Below are 20,226 nucleotides of genomic sequence, written 5' to 3'. Positions count from 1 at the left end.
TTTGTGCCAGCGGCTCAGCCAATCAGAGGCGACTCCATCAGAGTTTTAAACCAATCACAATCCATCATCAGTCACCTTCCGGTCCCCGTTTCCGGGCGAATCTGGCGGGATATTGGATATTTTTCAAATTACAGATTCTATAACATGTAATTATCCTGCCTTATCACAGCAGAAGGATTGCTTCATACAGGCTGTTTGTTGCACTATACAAATCTCCAACAACCACATATGCATGTTAAGTTATAAACAAGGTGTTACACAGAATGTTTGTGCATTTCCTTCCTTACGTGATAACTACAGTAATACCTTTTTAGATTAGATTAATAGTATGCAATAGAAGCATAATGGCAAGACTATGCATCATGTGTAATTTTCCATGAAGGTATTAAAGCAGTACAATTGGGGTGACATGACATCCATTATTATAAATATCAATTTCAGTAGCATTTAAGAAAAACAGTTTGCATCATTTAAGAAACGTAAAATAAAATGAAAATAATATGAAACCATAAATACAGTAAATATAATGAGTAGTATATTTGTCTTCATGATATATTCAGCATCTACTTCTAATTGACTGATCAGTTTAACACATCACAATCATATCAAGTTTGATAAATTAATCTTGGTAAATAGCTCTGTCTAAATCAAAAACTGTCTCGGAAAAAATCAGTAGACTATACAACACAAAGCACAACTTGCAAGCCACGACTTGACTTCATAACAATTCAGAAAGGCGCATCTTTACTATTTGACCTACATTTCCCGAATTTTATTTTGAAGGAAAAAGCCAAACAAGACCGGATGTTACCCTCTTAGGTTTGTTGCTAATGCTAATCATGATGCTAATGGACCCGGAACGGTAAAGCAGCACTCCGAAGATGGCCGGTGTGTTTGAGGTGGAGGTTGATGGTGTAGAGCACGACCATGGACTGCCGCATCACGATGAACCGCACCAGGTAAGAGTAATGCGCCACAGCGAGGTGCTAGGACAGATAGAACAGATGGGGTTGAATTTATATACTGCGGTTCTTTGGCTGCCAACTCTGAACTCTGTGTCTCTGTGTTAGCTAGCTAGCTAACCAACGGTACTACTCACGGGTTTAGGTTTAGCCTAAAGTAAGCAGCTAGCTATTTCTTAGCGAACTGTTCTCAAGCAGAGGTATTGGTCTAGATTAAAATGCATTGTCCATTGTACATAACTGATTGCGCTTTGTTCGACAAAACAGCAGCTGCAAGCGAGAAACGCCCCAAGAGAATTTAGCTAAGCTAAGCTAGCTAGCCGGCTAACATTCAAATCATGTAACTTAACTTGATTGCTTGCATCTGGTCAAATTAGTTCAGACGCTGTTTTAGTTTTAAATAAAGTTAGCATTTATTTCAGCTTTTTTTCCAATTTTTTTCAGTTCAATGCTACGTTTAGAAATTATCTCTACAAATAAAGCTGATGTGGCTTATCGGGTCAAAGGTCACGCCTTCTCTGTGCTAAGGGCCAAGAGGTGTATCAATGTCAAGCCAGGGGAAGCAACCAAACCACTTCCTGTAGGATTTCAATCTTCTGGTCAAACCAAACCTGGCTGTCAAACTGATGTCAGAGCAGGAGCTCACAGTGTGCAAGAGACACCACAGAGGGAACTGAAACGAGAGTTAAAAGCTGTTACAGTCGCTCATGTGTAGGTGTAGTTACTAAATGTGCAGCAGAGGCAGAATAGCTGCATGGCTGGCATCATAATAGGCTGAAAAAATACACATTAGATCCTTGTGTTTGGTTCACTGATGATTTAAGTGTATGTGGTTTGTATGGAAAAATGAGACTGCATGTGCCCTGATGGCCTGTTTATTTCCCTGCCTCTTATTATATAAGTGGTTAGAGAGCATACAAGTACTCAAAAATGTATTAATCTGCTGAGTGAAACATGGAGTGTGGAGAGACTTGTGCATTTCACATACATGCCAGCAGCATGGATTGATATCTAGTCCTAATACGGTTCTTTTCTTAAAATGTAATAAGTGGCAAATGATGACTCAAACAGGAAAATGCATCATACTTATCAGGATGTGTGATTTGTGTAAGAAATGGTTGTGAACCCTTGAGTTGGATACTTGTTAGTGTAGCTACTGCCAGCTTTCATTCATTTATTTGCCTTTATTGGTAGATAGGAAGCTCTAATAACAAGACAACATTGCACCAGTTATTGCTCACAGCTGTTCATTTCAGTCATGTTAAAGTAGCTAAACTAGCCCAACAACTTGGGAGGGACTGTACTTGCTAAACACACTGTGGTGGCAGTTTCTGTTAAAACAAGACACAAACCAACGTAACAACTTGTCTTTCAGTGAATTTAATAAAAAGGCATACATTAATAACTAAAGCATCTGCAGATGGACTCACGAGCACAGCCACCTGTTGTGGACTGTGGCAAGTGAGCCCCGAATACAAAAAGTAGTCAGTATTTATACATTTAAAGCATAACATGAAGATAAGTGCAAAGAAGAAAAGAAGAGAAGGATAGAAAGTGTATCAATGCGTCAGCACACAGCAGACAACAGAGCATCACAAGACATAACAAGTATTTCAGCAATCTGTTGTTTGCAGTTACAGAGATCTAAAATGTCAGGTCACTGTCCTATGGTGACAAAGTTGAACATGTGAGGCCCTGACATTGTCTGAAGGTACAGTGTTAAACTGCAGATATGAAAATTGCCATTACAACACTTAGTGAGTTTTCATAACGTCACTCTTGGTGAATATACACCGATATAAATATATACTGTGTGTATATATATATATATATATATATATATATATATATATATAAAAATATATATATATATATATATATATTTATATATATATATATATATATTTATATATATATATATATATATATATTTATATATATATATATATATATATATATATATATATATATATTTATATATATATATATATATATATATTTATATATATATATATATATATATTTATATATATATATATATATATATATATATATATATATATATATATATATATATATATTTATATATATATATATATATATATATATATATATATATATATATATATATATATATATATATATATATATATATATATATATATATATATATATATAAATATACACACCGATCAGCCATAACCAAACTGCGATGCAACATCCGTGTGTTCTGACACCTTTCTATCGGAACCAGCATGAACTTTTTCAGCAATTTGAGCTGCTGTAGCTCTTCTATTGGATCGGACAACACGGGCCAGTCTTCGCTCCCTGCGTGAATCAATGAGCTTTGGGTCTAACCCTGTTGCTGGTTTACCGGATTTCCTTCCTTGGACCACTTTTGGTAGGTTGTGACGACTGCAGACCGGGAACATCCTACAAGAACTGCAGTTTTGGAGATGCTCTGACCCAGTCGTCTAGCCATCACAATTTGGCCCTTGTCAAAGTCGCTCACATCCTTACGCTGGCCCATTTTTTCTGCTTCCAACACAAAGTTCAAAGTTCAAAATGTTCACATGCTGTCTAATATATCCCACCCACTGCCAGGTGCCATTGTAACAAGATAATCAATGTTCTTTACTTCACCTGTCAGTGATCTTATATTTTATGGCTGATCGGTGTAGATATCCTGCTACAGTAGTATTTTCTCCTTATAGTTTGACGTGTGTAATTTTCCTCAAAATGGCTAAGCTGTGATTTTATTATCAGTTTGTTCAGCTTCTTATTTGGTACAATGTCAACATTAATGGTCATTATTTTGTCTTTTTCCTTTCTTTAGTTTGACGTGTCCAAGCTTTCACCAGAAGAGAAGTGGAGGTTAGTATCTTTGCTTGCTAATGGATAATGCATTTATTTTTATAACGTATATAATGGGATTATTTTGTCTCTGAGAAGCATTCGCATGGAAGGACCAATTATCTGTACAACAAAAATTAAGTTTTTGCAATCAAGGGTGCAAGCATTTTAAATCATTAACACGCTTGGTTTTTGGTAAAGAAAATATATTCATACATCCGAATCAAGAACTTTTAGATTAGGCACAGGTATTTCCTTTGCACCCACTACTGACAAATGAAAAACAAATCAGAAAATATTCTGAACTGTGAGGTTGGCCAATCTCGATATTAGTAACATTTCATGATTTCTAGGTATTCAAGTTCACGTTTCAAACAGTTCCCATTGATTGCCATTAGGAGACACCAACGTGCAGAGCTGTACAATACACCTTTAAGGGCACGCCTATCCTGCCTTGTTATGACAAAACAAATCGTATGACTCCTAGCTACGTAACATTATTTGAGCATGTTCTTCTTTTTCCGCAGGGTGGAGCATGCAAGAATGCATGCCAAACACAAAGGCCATGAGGCTATGCACGCAGAGATGGTGCTGATCCTCATAGTCACCCTTGTTGTCGCCCAGCTAGTCCTCGTGCAGTGGAAACAGAGACATCCAAAGTCATACAATGTAAGACCCACAAGCCAAATGTTTGAAGCTCTGTGTGTAAAGTTAGGAAATACCATCATTTGAAGTCAGGAGTGTGTGTATTTGTAGTGATGGGGAAGGAGTGGATAAGAGAACATGTACTGGTACCGTGTTGTCCCTCACAAGTCTGTATTTTCTTATATTTTCTGTCCATATGGCAACACATGGTGTATCATAAATATGTATCAATACGTTTTTCTCAAATAAGGATATATATGGTATTTTCCATCTTGTCCCAAACTGTCCAAATATGAAATGTTATCAGTAGTGTCTCTGTTTTTATGTTCACCCTATGTCTGTTGGTGGTATCCTTTTTTTCCTGATGTACAAGCATCTTCTAACATTTACCCTCTGCTGTCCTGTAGCTGGTGACTCTGTTCCAGATGTGGGTAGTTCCTCTCTACTTTACTACCAAACTTCACTGGTGGAGGTTCCTGACCACGTGGTTTATCTTCTCTGTCATCACAGCGTACATCTCCTACCGTGCCACTCGCAAGCCACTGGCCTGCACCACACCGAGGTATAACCATTGTTTACACCTAATCAAATCCTGTAATTGAAGAGGTCTGCCTTTCCATTATTGTGGATTGAATTGTCCCTGACACATTCTGACATATTCTAACACATTCCTTCTCTTTGGCCACTGTAGGTTGGTGTATAAGTGGTTCCTCCTCCTCTACAAGATCAGCTATGCCACAGGAATCGTTGGCTACAGTGTTGTCATGTTTACACTTTTTGGTATAAACCTAATATTCAGGTATGTATTGTCGGTTCCATATATATTTATTATATATATTTCAGTGGTGCTAAATGAACCATAACCAAACATTTTAGTAGATATTGATTTACAGCATTGAAAATAAAATCCTTCAAACGGCAGACTCCTGGACAGGAGTAGTCATCTTTTCCAGCTTGGATGTAATAAGTTCAGTTTCCAACATGTAGCACTTAGCTGCCACTAGATGGTGTTGTTTTGTCTTTTTTAAATACCCCTCTTGATCATCACTGCTCCTGCAACATCCACCTGTCATCTGAATCCCTATTAATAGGTGCTTCACTCACTTCAGTCTTTTATAATCTGGTTCTGTGGTTGGTTTCTCGTCTTTTTATGCATTGAAGCACTACTAGAATCCATCTCCCACCAGGATTATAGAATTTGACTGACTTTATCAGGGAAAAGAGCCAATAAGATAAGATAAAATGAACCTTTATTAATCCCCGGAGGGAAATTCGGGTGTAAAAGCAGCAACAGCAGCAAACAGAATGAAACACAGAAGAGGTACAGGTATACAAATATAATAAAATAACACTTTTTGACTGCCTGCTTCACGGCTCCATAGCATGGATCCATAGCTGACCTCAGGTATATGTGTTTAAAGGTAAACTCACTGTAAAGTAAACACCATGACCATGACCATCATGTGATAAGTTTATAAATGCATCATCACAGTAAGCTATTATCATCCCCAGTGACATACAAACATGCGTAGTTATGACAGACACTTCCCTATAGACAAGGAAATGACAAATGTCTTTTCTCTCTGTTCGTAATGGTAATGAGCTTTTACGTTTTCTGCTTCTGACACACGGAGTGGAAGTTGCTAAATTTAAAAAAAGTATAAGCCCTAAGGTAATACACTCACTAAAGCCAAGTATATTATTATTAGTTTAGCGAAGCTGCACCGTGATGCACCTTTTTAATTGGTTAAAACATTTCAGACCTCGCTCACTACATTTAAATGAGGTGATATCAACCAATCAATCAAACTGTTTTTGTATAGAGCCTATCATACAGGTTAGTGCAGTTCAAAATGCTTCACAGATGACTGACAAGGCGCAAAATAAGAAAGAAAATAAGTGTACAACATATGATTCTATATTGACAGTTTTCGAACAAAATTAATTGAAAATGTTATATGCGTCATTTTTCACAATTGTAAATTCTTCTTATCATAATTGTCTTCTTAGGTGCTCTGGGATTGTCTGTTCCACCTTAGGAACCAATATATGATGAATTCTTTTTTTTCAAAATAGACAGGAAAGTACCTTAACGCTTCCTATGCAAATATCCAACAATTTCACACTTCCTACCTGGAAATGCCACCTAACTTGAATACTTCCTTGCATTTGGATTTATTGATATCCTGAAATAGCTAATCATCAAAACAGATTTATAGCTTTTGTATGCACAGACAAATATGTAAAAAGCTTGATCGACATACTACAATTTAAAGGTTCTTTATACGATATCCAGAGCATTAATATAGCAGCAAACAACTACTCATTATGTAAAGATATAAAGGAGTAATGTCTACCTCAGCGGAGAATGAAGTCACTCTTCCTCTGTGTGTGTTGTAAACAGAGCTTTTCTGTGCTTTGTTGACATAGCCGGCCGGCTGTGCATGTTCATGCATGTGAGCGTGCCCCACTGGCTAGGCCACGGCCGCCGCTCTGCACTGCTCTCATACGGCGGTTACAGCTGATAACAACCTCCCGACCGACGGCGCCGTTGCGGAAGCATAGCATCCACACCCAGGTTAACACTGTTAGCTCTGTCAGCACTGTTGCCGTTGTTTTCCCTGTTAGCAACGTTAGCTGCGAGCCACTGGCTCTGCCGTCGCCATGTTGAGAGCCGTGCAGAGGCAATAGAAATGCTCCCAATCTCACATTTAGCACCTTTAAAGCAAATTAATGTTGTCCTCCAAAATATGTATTCTTTGCTGTACACTGAAAATATAAAACAGACAATCTGTTTTCTGAACTAAATAAAAGTCGACGTTGAACACCACCTGAGCCATGATTTCCATACAGTGTCTTCTCTGTCCAGGATAAAGCCGGAGGATGCAATGGACTTTGGCGTTTCACTACTGTTCTACGGCCTGTACTACGGGGTTCTAGGAAGGGACTTTGCAGAGATGTGTGCAGACTTCATGGCTTCAACTGTTGGGGTACGGATTGCAGACACTGTTTGTTTCTGTGGAGGTAACGCCTGTTAGCTAAAACATAATTTTGACTGTTATCTCTCTCTTTTTTTTATAGTATTACAGTGCATCCGGCATGCCAACCAAGCACCTCTCTGACAATATCTGTGCTGTGTGCGGTCAGCCCATCCTTGTAGATGTCAGTGAGGAGGGGATTATTGAGAACACGTACAGATTATCCTGCAACCATGTGTATCCTTCCTTGTCAGATAAAGACATATTTTCATGCCACTATCTTGTTTTTATCAATGAAAGAGAAGTTGAACTGCATGATGACTTATTTCATGTCTATAAAAGCAAAGTCATGGTGAGTTTGTGTCGAAACTATTGTGTACTCCGTTGACTGGCAGAGTTAAGTAACTTGACTGTTGATGTTACGACAGTCTGTTCATCTAATTTATATTACTTCCCCCCTTGTTATCTCCTGCTGCGTTTGTCCACTGTAACTAACACGCAACTGTTTACAGATTAGTATAGAGAATAACTAGAGAGCCCAAACCATAAACCATATATTTTGGAGCATCCTCACCAACATTGTAATATTAGTAAAAACAAATATCGGCCAATATATCGTTAAAGTATTTTTTGGGGCATTGGCATCAGGCCCACAAATCCAAAATTGTTGGGTTTTAGTAATTATTTCAGAGTCGAAATTTAAATTAAATCACGTTTATTTGTCACATACACAATCATGCACAGTACAACGTGTAGTGAAATGCTTTTGTGCGTAGCTCCAGAAAGCAACTAAAATTTAGAAAAAAAAATAGAATAGAAAGAATATTTTACAAAAAAAACAATTTATATATTTGCTAGGGCTGTCAATCGATTAAAATATTTAACCGTGATCAATCGCATGATTGTCCATGATTAATCACAATTTTTTTTATCTGTTCAAAATGTACCTTAAAGGGAGACATATCAACATGGGAGTGGGCAAATATGCTTGCTTTATGCAGAATTTTGAGCCGGCGTTTGAACTAATGCTCACACACTAAAGTACAGAGCCTTAACTCCAAATCCAGGTTCCATGAGTTCTGCATAAGAGGATGGTGCATCGTCGGAAAGAAGCAGATGTGCCCGTACTGCAAAGAGAAGGTGGATCTGAAGAGGATGTTCAGTAACCCGTATCCTTTTTACTCTGTACACATCAAGGTTAGAATAGTTTCGAATTTTCAATTCTCATTCATTATTTTAGTTTTTACTTCAATTTCATTTTAGTTTAGTTAGTTTTCAGAGTGTGTTTGCTAGTTTTAGCTTAGTTTCAGTTTTTCGGAAAGGTTTAGTTTTTGTATATTTAGTTTTAGTTTTACAGTAGTTTGTTTTTGTTAGGGCTAGGTATAATATCTCAGAAGTATGTAGCTACATAAACATACAAAAGACATGGCTGGAGAACAGGAATGGCAACAATGTTTCATATTTGCACTACTTTAGAGTCTAATGTGAAGCAATTCCGGCATAGCATCATCTCCTGGAATGTCAAGTCCTTTCATTTCTGTTGTTAAATGTCACGAGAGTTGATGGAAATTCATGCCGTCTCCTTTTTTCATATGTGATACGCTATAGCTAAAAAACTAAAACTGAAATGAATTTACGTTCATTTCTATTAGTTTTTTTTTTAACCAAGAAATATCGTTTCAGTTCAGGTTTTCTTAAAGGATATTATTTTTATTTAGTTTACAATAATGACCTTGGTACATATGTGAGCTTTACCTGTTTATTTTTCTGTGCTGCATTATTTCACTGTTTTTTTTAATATCTTAATGATTTCTGAGTTAAGTGTTGTAAATTTAGAAATCATGTAGTATAGTAATGTGCACACTCAGACTTACTATAGAAAAAAGGGAAAGTAGGTCCAAATCTAATTGGGCATTTTTACAGATGACATATCGGCAACATTCAGTCATGCCGAGTTACTGGAGGAAGATGTTTTTCTTGTAACAAAGGGGAAGTTTCTACAGCAACAAGAATTTTTCAGACATCTCATTGTAGGCTGTTTGGAACGGGATATGAAACATTTATAGGTCGTACACCACAAGTTCCTGTTCCTTTTTGTGGCTCAGAGTTTACCCTTCAGACAACTAGGACACTCTCTATAATAAAAATAATGCCCTACACAGAAAATGAAAGTGGTTTCTAGCTCCTCATGGTCATCTGCCATCAGTTGTATATTATTAAGGCTTTATATTTGCTCCCATTTATTAACCAGTTTTGATTGCTATTGAAGGTTTTTTTCTCCTTAACCCATTTTTTTTTAGCTGGGAGAGGCCACATGTCATGTATGGACAACTTTTAGACTGGCTTCGGTACTTGGTGGCCTGGCAGCCTGTTATTATTGGATTTGTTCAAGGCATCAACTACATCCTGGGTCTGGAGTGACCTGCAGCGGCTGTCAGAAATGGACATACACGCCATACGGAGATGATATGCACTGGCTCAAAAGACTGAGGGCCTAACATTGAACTAAAACACCAATAAAAAGTGTCTGTACTTTTTGTATATATTTATAGGCACATATCTGAATTTACAGTTTATTTGAATTTTATTGGTAATGAATTTGGATGTCAATTTCCCAGGATTTGCTTCACACAGCGTTACACCTTGATAATTGGTTTGTGCATCTTATGACCTAGTAAAGCGGTTCTAAATGTCATTAGAGAGGTGCTTTTTACTAATTTATGTCTTAAGTGTTTGTTAATTCTTAGTTAAAGGATCGTGCTGGAGGTCATCCTCATGATGATGATGGCTATCACACATGAGTAATAAAGATTGAATGGGAAGCTCCCTGTGCCTCCAAAGTACACATACACAATGTCCCCAAATGGAGTCATTTTCCCACTGCGTCATTTATGCACTCACTCATATAGCGGTTTGACCTTGATTCTATATTTTTAACTCAAGTGACATGACTGAGGATTTCCTTAGCGCAGCCAGTCATGCGTCATGTGACGGGAGGCGTCATCATTCTGGGAGAAGTGCTAACTGTAGTTAAACAAAGGATTTCTTATAGAGTAGTTGATAAGATGGAACCGGATGTTACAGGATTTCAAAATGTCCTCACTGTCTTCATGGACACTCATTCATACCATCGGGCAAAACATATAATCATATTTACTTTGACTTTACCCTTTATACAATATCTCACATCAATACGTTTTTATGATCTGTAGTGGGGGAATGTCACTTTTCTATCAAACAAGGTCTTCTGTTTTCACTCACATAATTAACTATTTGTACTAAAGGGTCAGTTCACCTAAATTGCAAAAAAAAAAAAATCACTTGTGGTTGTATCTAGCTATAATGATAGTTTTGGTTTGGCTGTGCTAGCTGTTTTCTTTGGAACTACTTTCTACCAAAAAAATAGTCCCTGTGAAACTGTTTACACTGTTCTGTGTTAATTCAAGAGTTTCTGGAGTGACACGTTGCTGTTTATAAATTACATTTTTCAGTGCTGAGCATTACTTACAAAATCAAATTCACCTCTGTTGTATTGGGGTAGCAGCAAAAATCTCAGAGATGGATATCACAAAGCCAGGCCAACAAAAAACAAAACTATCTGCATTGGCTAAATACCAATAAGTGAGAAAATATAGATTTAAAAATGTTTTTTGGGTGAACTACCTGTTCTGAAATTGGAGTGACACAGGAAGCACAAACCAAAGCTATGTTTAGTAACTTGACTAAAATGAGTGATTGTTTAAATATGATTAGAAGGGGAAAGTAAACAAAATATCGTAGAATGATCCTTTAACTCAGTGGGAGTGCTGATGGTGCCAGTCTTATTTTTATGTGATCTGTTCAATCCGAGGTCCCTTTATATGTGTCTTTTCTAGTCCAAAGTTGCTGGAAGTTGGTTGGTTTTTGCAGGTACTGGTCACAGTACACACCAACTCTATTTTCCTTGGACCTTTCTACAAACTTGCACAGTAAAGGGACTGTACAACAAGGCTCACATGATTATTTTGTTTTGTTGTCAATGTTTTGATCAAGATCAGTTAATAAATGTCACATGGTTTAGATCGTTTGTAGATGTCTTTATCCTTGCGTCCTTGAGGTTTATTTTTCCAACATTTAAAGTTATTGTCCACTTGGTGACATTATGTATTGAAACAATTGGAATCACAAGACAGAGAGCTGTGAATTAGTCAGCATGCTTTATTTATGTAACAACCAGTGTCAACAAAAACTGCCTAAAACGTGTTGGCTAGTTTTCTGAGGAATTCCCCACGTAGCGTATGTCCACGCACTGTGTGTGAGTGGGCGTAGGGAAGTGAATTATGTTTGTGTATATATAGTAATCCCCAACGGCAGTCAACATTACACAGCTCTCACTGGAGGAGTCGATATGAAGCTGCCATCCGTTGTCACAGGTAATAATACTTTGTAATACCAACATCAGTCGTTTTCACTGTATTGTGGCATTTGTAGTGAGTATGTTGTATCTCTGCATCAGCCTTTGGATATCTGTGTATGCTGCTTGCAGATGGATTTCCAGGTACAGTATATTTTGTCGGTGACAAAGTTTTATTTTTGATGTATTTTTATGTTTTTGTGCTAACCTTAATTTGTTCTTCAGTTTCTCAGGATGAAACTCCAAAGATCATTTGTCCAAAACATGATAAAATAGAAGCTCATCCAGGTAACACTTGTGCACATACAAATGAACCAACAAGTATTTATTATTTACAGCATACATAATCTGTAATTGGGTATTGTTTTTATTATGAAGCTATATTTAAGGGGTCATGTACATACAATGATGCTATACTGTTATTGTGTATGATGGGTCTGGGTGTATTCTGATTTACAGGTGAGCGGCTGTTTCTTCACTGTCGAGCATATGCAAATAGTAAAGATGTGACACTCATCTACTGGCTTGTCAATGGCTCTTTCCCTGAAGACCTGCTCAGCAGTGACAGAATAGTAGAATCAGAGGAGTGAGTATTTTGAGTTTTGACTTTAATGGAAATGACCTTAACAGAGCATACAGTTTTAGCCATTTAAAGAGGACCTATTATACTCATTTTCAGGTGCATACTCATATTTGGGGTTTCTACTAAAACATGTTTACATTTTTAATGTTCAAAAAACGCTTTACTTTTCTCATACCGGCTGTGCTGCAGCAGCTCTTGCCACTCTCTGTCTGAAATGCTCTGTTTGAGCTCCTGCCCTGCCCCCTGTGGGGGAGAATAACTCCCTTTGGCATGGACGTTGGGCTTTGTAACTTTGCTGTATAGAAAAAAACTAAAAAAGCATAATCGGTCCTCTTTAAGGGCTACATAATTTGTTGGCAGCCAAGCTAGGGTGTATTTTTAAATGGGAGTTCTCTTGTTAGAAAGCAGAGTAATGATTGATGCAACATCCTGAAACCAACCTGCGACTGAGCTGTATGACTTTGTTATAGATCGACTTCAAAGGAGGGTGCGATCCTAAAGAGGAGATTGCTGTTGAAGAATGTCACGACAGAGGACTTCAAATCCACCTTCACCTGTGTGGTGATTAACGCCGCTGGAATGAGCCAAAAGAACATAATGTTAGTAGAAACAGTTGTTAGTGATTGTAAAGTAGGAAAGAAGAGAAAACACTGAATGTCAATACAGTAAAAAGTGGAATGCTCTGAGCCACATTTCACTTGTCTTGCACACTAACTCATATTTCACAAGTCAAGTCAACTTTATCTGTGAATGTACTATTCTGTGTTATACTGTTGGTTGGGAGAACTATGCCAAAACTATGCCAAAGACAAGTTGGATGAAGAAATGTACAAAACTTTGGGTGCATTCGGTTCCACAGTCGTACATCATTTTCCTTTTGATGGCTTCCCATCAGTGAGACCAGTAGTGTTAAAATGTAAAACGCGACTCCTTCCGATACCTTGAGGTGAAACCAAACAGAAACTGGAGTATATTATTACGCTCTCCTAATATAAATTCGATGCAGCATCCTCTTTACCCAAGGAAACACAACATCCAGGGGCAACATTTTATGTGGAACTGAATGCACCCTAAATTAGTCATTTAGATGAGTCTACCACACAACGCTGCTATCTACTGACTGCAGAATATATGGAATATTGTAACAGTTAATTGCTAAGCTATTTGCTATGTTTGTGTATCATTGCAAAGTCTGTTTTCTGGCGATAAGCCACCTTATGTGTGTACTTTTGAACCAAATGAAAATATACTCCACAATGAGACAAAGTTGAATCAGTCAGTTCATTCACAAACTCAAGTGTCCTGTGAAGGAACCCTTTGGTTGTTAGAGATTTATTGTTCATTGTACCACTTATTTTAAACAGGTTTCCCAATGAATATCCCTGTGTGGCAGTGATGAGAGGGATTAGTGTAGGATAAACAATGACAACTACAGCCCTTCAATGTGATTACTGCATTACATACCAAACATTAATGCAAGCAGCCAACAAACAAAAATTGATCAACAAAACTTAAAAGTGCAAAATAATTTTAAGTTGTGACATACTTTATATTGCTCAGAGCAATAGTCATTTTGCTCATGATATTGGCTTAGTAGTGCAGTTAAAAAACTAAAATTTTAGGACTTTCAAGCGCAAGTTGGCAAGACAAGCAATAATTAATAACATCCATCAAAACTATTTGATTGTATAAAAGCAGGAAAAAAAAAAAACTAACAAAATAAGGCCCCTTATTATCTTTCAGCTTCTTTAAATCCATATTAACACACACATTAAATCACACCATCCCATTTCCTTAAAAGATTCTGTTTCCATATCTTTGGTACATCAATGTAACTTCAGAGGTGATGTTTTTAAATCTTCATTAGTGCAAATGTTGATTGAATCAGAGAGAAACATGTTTCTCCATCAGGGCAGGCACTTGTCTTTAAAGTTTTCCTCCTATTGGAATTCAGAATCATCAAAATCATTTTTGCATAGTGATCAGTGTTTAAAAGAGTGATCAACTGGATGTTGCCTCTCACACACCCAGCTCTTCCAGGCAGCACTGCAAGTTGCTATTCCTGCCAGGATACTGGTTTTCTCTGATCCTCTTCCTGATGAGGGCAGCAGCATCTTCAACGACTGTTGGCCACTTTACAGAAGATGTGCACAATGGTTGGAGGAGTTCCAGGTTGGTCTTAAGAGCCATTCCCAGCAGGAAACGCAGGAAGATGTCCAGCTTGCCGTCATCACACAGCAGGCTTCTGTCCATGGCGCTCTTGTACAGCTCCATCACCTTTTGTGCCCTAAACATCCCCTTGAACTTGTCTTTAAGATGCTGCTCAAAAATGTTCTTCCCATGGTTTGTAAAGGAGAGAAACACATAAAGGGCAGCCAGGTACTCCTGCATGGTGGGGTGGATAAAGCTGAGGACTTTCTCCTGGGACAAGACAAATGGCTTTGTGATGTATTGTGTACACAGGCCACTGTTAATCACTGCCTCCTCGCTGCTGATGCCAACCTCTTTCCAGTCGTACTTGGTGATCTTGAACTGGCCTTGTTCCAGCATGGTGAAGGCCAACTTTCCAAGTTTCATGAGGAAGTCTCTCTCTTTATCTAGGCTACGAGGTGGAGCTCTAATTGCGCGATGCTGACGTATGAGTGCGAGCAGCAGCTTTGTGTACATGTAGGTGATGCTCCTGGGCAGCTCTGCCCGTGTTCCTTGTTCTGTGAATACCTGCTGGTACTCGTCGGCCACCAGCGAGCAAAACAAGGGCAGGTGGCACATGATGCGGAGGGTTTTGGAGGAGTTGATGTACGCAATAACTCGAGCTGCTTGATCTGGGTCTTTAAATCTCTTCTTAAAGTACTCGTCCTTTTCAGGGTCACGGAAACCGCACACGTCTATCTCATCATAATGCGTATCCCAAGGGACGTAGCGCTTCACTTGCGGCCGAGTAAAGACCAGGAACAGGGCACGGTAGAGCAGCCTCGCTCTGAGGAGGTTGACCACGATGACGTTCAGGGTGGTGGAGTCTGTTTGGTCACCGAGAAGCGAAGTGTTTTGAAAGTCAAGCTTCCCATTGTACTCATCAAGGCCGTCAAAGATAAACATTATTTTGCAGTCATCGGCTCTATAATCCGCCTCCCTCAGTTTCTTTGTTTCTGGGTAGAGTGTTTGTATTATTTTCAACAGGGAGATCTCAGAATCCTCAAACTGTTTGAGCTCTCTGAACGGCAAAGGAAACAAGAAGGATACATGCTGGTGGGACCGCTTTTCAATCCAGTCGAGGATCAACCTTCTGACCGCCATCGACTTCCCTGACCCTGCCACACCTACGACCAGCATCAACTTTAAGTTTGAGCGCTCCAGCCTTTCAGTGCTCAAAATATCCTTAGTGGAGAGCGGTTTCACTTCTTCCCGGTTGCTGTCCAGCTTTGCTATGGTCATGACCTCATGTTCAATATTTGGGCCATTATCACATGTTGAGGTGATATAGAGATCAGTGAAGACGTCGTCAAAGGGCCTTTTCTCTACCGGCGTGGCCGATTCCTCACATACTTCGCCGTATGTCCTTTTCAGAGTCTCGCTTAAATCGTGACGTACTTCATCTGAAAAAAGAAAAAAAATGAGCATGTAATTATGTACGATTCTCTCATTTCTTTCATCATCATTCCTGTTGTTGAGATTCAATTAACAGTAATAAGACATTAAGACATACAGGAGCCTACTTACTTCTGATGCACAAAGTCTGGAGATAATCAATCATCTTCTTTTGCTCGATTTCCTCAAGAAGGGTTTTGGTGATCTGCAAAGATACCTCTAGGCTGTAACACTCGAGCAACCGGTCCACAAGGTCCACCATGTCCATGCCTTGGGGAGGAGTGTTGAAGGACTGTGGGTAACGCTTCCACAACATCATCTTGAATCTCTGAATGTCTCCATTGGACAGCTTCCCAAGGGTGTCAGAAATAGCCTGGTTCCAAAGGAAGGATTAAATTCAATGCTTTTGTTTTCACCAAGAGGATATTTTTCTATTTCATTTCTTTAAAACCGATAAAGACAAAGGGGAAACGCAAACTAACCTTGAAAGTGAATGCCACTGTCAGAGAAGGATGCCTAATCTCATTTGGGTCTTGGATTAACTCAGGCGTGTCAGAAGGCTCTGAGACGGTATCATCTTTGCTTTTAAGCCTGGTGATTAAACATATTTTAGTGTCAGTTTAGTATGTAATCATGCACTAACATGTGTAAGCGCCGCCGTGGGTGTTTTTCTTACTTGGGGATCATCTTTTCACAATCGTCGCTGTCCAAGGAGTAGCAGCTAGAGTATGAATCTGCTCTGTCCAGCTGGACCCTAAAACCAGGATGACAATATATTCAATGCAACCACAAGTCATTACAATTTTCCAGCTTTACAATGAAACAAAGCATTGAAAGGTACATACAAGCAAAGCTGCTTCCTGGGTTTATTGTGATGAACGCATTAATTTATTGACCGATTTAAGCTTTGAATACTTCTAGTCTTGTTTGTACCTCGTGGAGGATCCATCTTCATCTTCCATGTTGCTTGAGTTGTCCTCACTTGTCATTGATCCGTAGCTCAGAGCTGGAGAATAGGCCTGGTCCACATAATGCCTGAAAAAAAAGAGTAGCATGGCAACTTAAGATATATTTTACTAGATAAAACACTATCCAGAGTTACTGCCCTACAGTGAGAGAGAGGAACCTTAGGGCTTGTGAGTGATAAATCTCAGTACCAGTGGCTGGTATCCATTGGACTCGGCCCCAGGTCCAGAGAAGGTCTTCTCTCAGGGATGTAGAAGAGCTCGTCATCTTCATTAGATGCACTCTGTCCTCTACCAGACACTGCATCCCCGGCGGAAGAGCTGCCTGTCGGCGTGGCCATCGCCACCAACTCACTGTCGTCCATCATGTCATAGAAAGGGTCGGCCAACGACTAACATGATGAGCACATACAGTGATCCCTCAGGATCACCAGGGATAGCCTCAGGACAGTAACCTGTCTGTACCTGCAGAAGAACAAACAAGAGAAAATACATGATATCAGCTCTCATATTCTCTATCAGGGTGTGTGATAAGGAACTTAACACCAAACCAGCTTTTCAGGTTTCTTCTGTTGGAAGCTTATTCAGGTTGTGTCTGCGCTACATAATAGGCCTGAACGATTTTGAAAAACGAATTGCGATTATTTTGACTGATATTGCAATTGCGATATGATTTACGATCATCATCATTTCAACGGTTCTGTACCAAACAAAGATGTTTTCTTAAGTCTGTAGAATATGATGTGTAGGCCAAGACATCTCTGCAGCACCACAATATTTAATATAAAATGGTATTTAGACACACATTTCACCTTTAACAAATATTACACCTCCTGCGATTTGAAAATTGGAGTAGAATTTTGATTAATTGTGCAGCCCTACTACATTATGATACTGCATTATTTAAAATAAAATAAGATTATCTTTTGCAATGAAACAATGTTATGTCACAGCCTTTATGGTAGATACAGAACAGAAAAATTAACGAGCAAAGAACAATCATCATTTTGCCTTTGACAGATTTACAGTAGTGTAAAGGCTTAGCCTACTCTAAGAAGCATGTTTTCTTGTTGTTACTTGTGTTTGCTTCTGTTTGATACATGAACATTTATAATGTTGTAATGCTGTTATAAACTTGATGCATGATCATTTTATAATGTCTTTGCGCTGTTTTTATTTTGAGCCCAAAATAAGAGGATAGCAGTTTAAGGGTTTTGCACTTAACTACATTGTTGTGAAAATTGAGCCAAATCAATTTCAAGATAATAATGTGAAGTATAACACACGATCATCAGTGTTTCACCAGAAACAAGTACATGTTTGGGAAAGGGAAAAGCACAGTGTAATAACCTGTAATAACTTGTGAATGTAATATGGAGGGTTAAGCAGGGTTTTATCCCCGCCAGATTACACAGTTGCTCATTTTCTTCCTCATATGAACTTGGAGATGCTAAAATCAAAAGTTCCACGGTTGTAAGCCTCTGGCTCGCTCTGCCTACCTTCATCATAGTACTCATGTATTAACAGGAGTAAAAGTGTGACTGAAGAACCATGTTAACGGAAACAGTGGGAACAGCTTGAGCTAGCATAAATGTAAATGGACATGACCTAGTTTTGACATTACTTGGTATTTCAACCTCACTCTTCCGCTTTGACTTCTCCACATGTGATATGTCAGTGGCAGACAGTTGTCTGATCACCTCTCCACATGACACATTAGCGCAAATAAAGTCAACAGGGTGTTATTATGCGTTTATGATTTAACGTTTATGACGTTTATGAACGTTAGCTTCAATTTAGAACTTGCGTATGAAAATAGGATGACATGAAAATAGGATGAGAGACTGGCGCACCAGGAGGGCTCAAACCAGGAATAAGGCAAATGAGTTCTAAGTTATAACATTACTTTCATAGTGGTCAAAATGTAAATATAAACGCAATGGTAATGACACAAATACATTATTGCTACTTACTGGTTTATGCCAGGAATAAATGTGAACTTTCCTTCGCTTCAGTTCGTTACAGGAAGTCAAAGTTTCTTCCCCCTTCTTGTCCTATCGCGAGAGTAGCAAAAACATTGCAAAGCAGACTCTCTCGCCCCCTACAGGCCGGAAGTGTGAACAACATGCAGTCTTTCTGTGAAAAAGGACTAGATGACATTGTGTAAATGTTTTTTTTTACACTAACAAGTAGTCATCATCCCATGAACAGAAAGTTTCATCTCATACAATATTTGTAAACGTTTAACAAAGCTTGTGGCTGATACCATGTTTGTGAAGGCAAAGTTATTCAGCAGAATATTAGTTTACAGTGGAAGTCCCCAGACAGTTGATTTACTCTGCTTTTTTTGCTCATATTTATTATTATTGATGATAATAATAATCATCATAATAATCATAATAATAATAATTATAGTAATACAAGTAATAATACATATGAACGATGAATGAATGTTTTTCAAATTGAAGCAAGATAAATACTGTGTGAAAACAGATGGTGCACAGCTGGCCCAAATCAGGCCTATTTAGTGACCAAAGAACTTGAACAGCTTAGTTTATAAGGGTTTAGCATTGCGCTCATATAGCTAACACTGTTCGACTCACAATGATCACTTATTCCACTGATTCTTCTTACTACATCCTACATTTACCCACAATACAACTCCACTGCTGGCAGTTCTGTCAGAGATTCAGATGTGTTATGCTAGTAGTGGCCAAAGTAGCCTGGAGTCACTAGCCTCAGGCAGAGATGAGGAGCGGGCTACCAGACGGTAACCCGGTAACTTCTTTCTAACTTCACACACCCAGATTTTGTAGTTTTAAGCCCCAACTGACATCAGTTGAACCCCCTCCAGAACCACAAAAACATACATATAAATTAACCTATAGCTAACATAGGCTACGCCCTACTTGTAAACAGACTTTGATGGGTAAAAATGGTGGAATTCACCTTTACAGTTTTTCTCAATCGCTTTGGCACATTTATTGAAACAGTCTTAACTTTCATTAAACTGTAAGTGCAATTGTCACAACTGTTTCATGGGTCATCACAACTCCATTGCACCTTTACAAAAGGTAGTAACTCACCCAAAAACTTCATTCATGCTTCAAAACCTAGTTATTGTGTCAGTAAATTGGCAAATGGCACCAAAATTAAAAGTTGTTTTGTCATCGTGTTTGTGAGCCGTCAAAATGTTTAGGCATTTTCTCACCATGTCAGTCAACCCTGGAAATGTTTCTTATATACAAATCTCTGTTTTGTT

The 20,226-nt window shown here is 38.5% G+C and overlaps 3 protein-coding genes across 3 annotated transcripts; 2 read left to right on the top strand and 1 right to left on the bottom strand.

The window, feature by feature from the left end:
• The first annotated feature begins 813 nt into the window (after positions 1 to 813).
• On the top strand, positions 814 to 11,497 carry rnf121 (ring finger protein 121). Its single transcript, XM_074611657.1, has 9 exons — positions 814 to 959; positions 3,799 to 3,836; positions 4,343 to 4,484; positions 4,868 to 5,022; positions 5,152 to 5,259; positions 7,330 to 7,450; positions 7,542 to 7,675; positions 8,506 to 8,607; positions 9,739 to 11,497. Exons 1-9 carry the CDS (start codon positions 882 to 884, stop codon positions 9,857 to 9,859), a joined length of 999 nt encoding a protein of 332 aa, XP_074467758.1. The 5' UTR covers positions 814 to 881; the 3' UTR covers positions 9,860 to 11,497.
• Positions 11,498 to 11,787: 290 nt separating this feature from the next.
• On the top strand, positions 11,788 to 13,209 carry LOC141753210 (interleukin-1 receptor accessory protein-like). The gene is made up of 5 exons (XM_074611659.1): positions 11,788 to 11,850; positions 11,934 to 11,975; positions 12,057 to 12,119; positions 12,291 to 12,417; positions 12,885 to 13,209. The coding sequence occupies exons 1-5, from the start codon at positions 11,826 to 11,828 to the stop codon at positions 13,066 to 13,068; spliced, it is 441 nt and encodes a 146-aa protein (XP_074467760.1). The 5' UTR covers positions 11,788 to 11,825; the 3' UTR covers positions 13,069 to 13,209.
• A 472-nt stretch (positions 13,210 to 13,681) lies between these two features.
• nlrc3l1 (NLR family, CARD domain containing 3-like 1) lies at positions 13,682 to 19,060 on the bottom strand. Its single transcript, XM_074611654.1, has 7 exons — positions 18,938 to 19,060; positions 17,157 to 17,429; positions 16,933 to 17,034; positions 16,676 to 16,753; positions 16,482 to 16,590; positions 16,132 to 16,372; positions 13,682 to 16,007 (listed from the first exon to the last, which is right to left on the bottom strand). The coding sequence occupies exons 2-7, from the start codon at positions 17,330 to 17,332 to the stop codon at positions 14,434 to 14,436; spliced, it is 2,280 nt and encodes a 759-aa protein (XP_074467755.1). The 5' UTR covers positions 17,333 to 17,429; positions 18,938 to 19,060; the 3' UTR covers positions 13,682 to 14,433.
• Positions 19,061 to 20,226: the final 1,166 nt, after the last annotated feature.

Source organism: Sebastes fasciatus, chromosome 16 (genome assembly GCF_043250625.1).
Source record: "Sebastes fasciatus isolate fSebFas1 chromosome 16, fSebFas1.pri, whole genome shotgun sequence".
NCBI classification, from domain to species: Eukaryota; Metazoa; Chordata; class Actinopteri; order Perciformes; family Sebastidae; genus Sebastes; species Sebastes fasciatus.
This window is presented reverse-complemented; position numbering and strand designations above follow the sequence as displayed.

Coding starts and splice junctions, on each gene's coding strand:
- rnf121 (XM_074611657.1), top strand. CDS start 882: ATGGCCGGTGTGTTTGAGGTGGAGGTTGATGGTGTAGAGCACGACCAT. Junction 960..3,798: donor ATCACGATGAACCGCACCAG/GTAAGAGTAATG, acceptor TCCTTTCTTTAG/TTTGACGTGTCCAAGCTTTC. Junction 7,676..8,505: donor AGATTATCCTGCAACCATGT/GTATCCTTCCTT, acceptor CTCCAAATCCAG/GTTCCATGAGTTCTGCATAA.
- LOC141753210 (XM_074611659.1), top strand. CDS start 11,826: ATGAAGCTGCCATCCGTTGTCACAG. Junction 11,851..11,933: donor GCTGCCATCCGTTGTCACAG/GTAATAATACTT, acceptor TCTCTGCATCAG/CCTTTGGATATCTGTGTATG. Junction 11,976..12,056: donor GCTTGCAGATGGATTTCCAG/GTACAGTATATT, acceptor TTTGTTCTTCAG/TTTCTCAGGATGAAACTCCA.
- nlrc3l1 (XM_074611654.1), bottom strand. CDS start 17,332: ATGATGGACGACAGTGAGTTGGTGGCGATGGCCACGCCGACAGGCAGC. Junction 16,373..16,481: donor CAGTGGCATTCACTTTCAAG/GTTAGTTTGCGT, acceptor CTTTGGAACCAG/GCTATTTCTGACACCCTTGG. Junction 16,008..16,131: donor CCAGACTTTGTGCATCAGAA/GTAAGTAGGCTC, acceptor TTCTTTTTTCAG/ATGAAGTACGTCACGATTTA.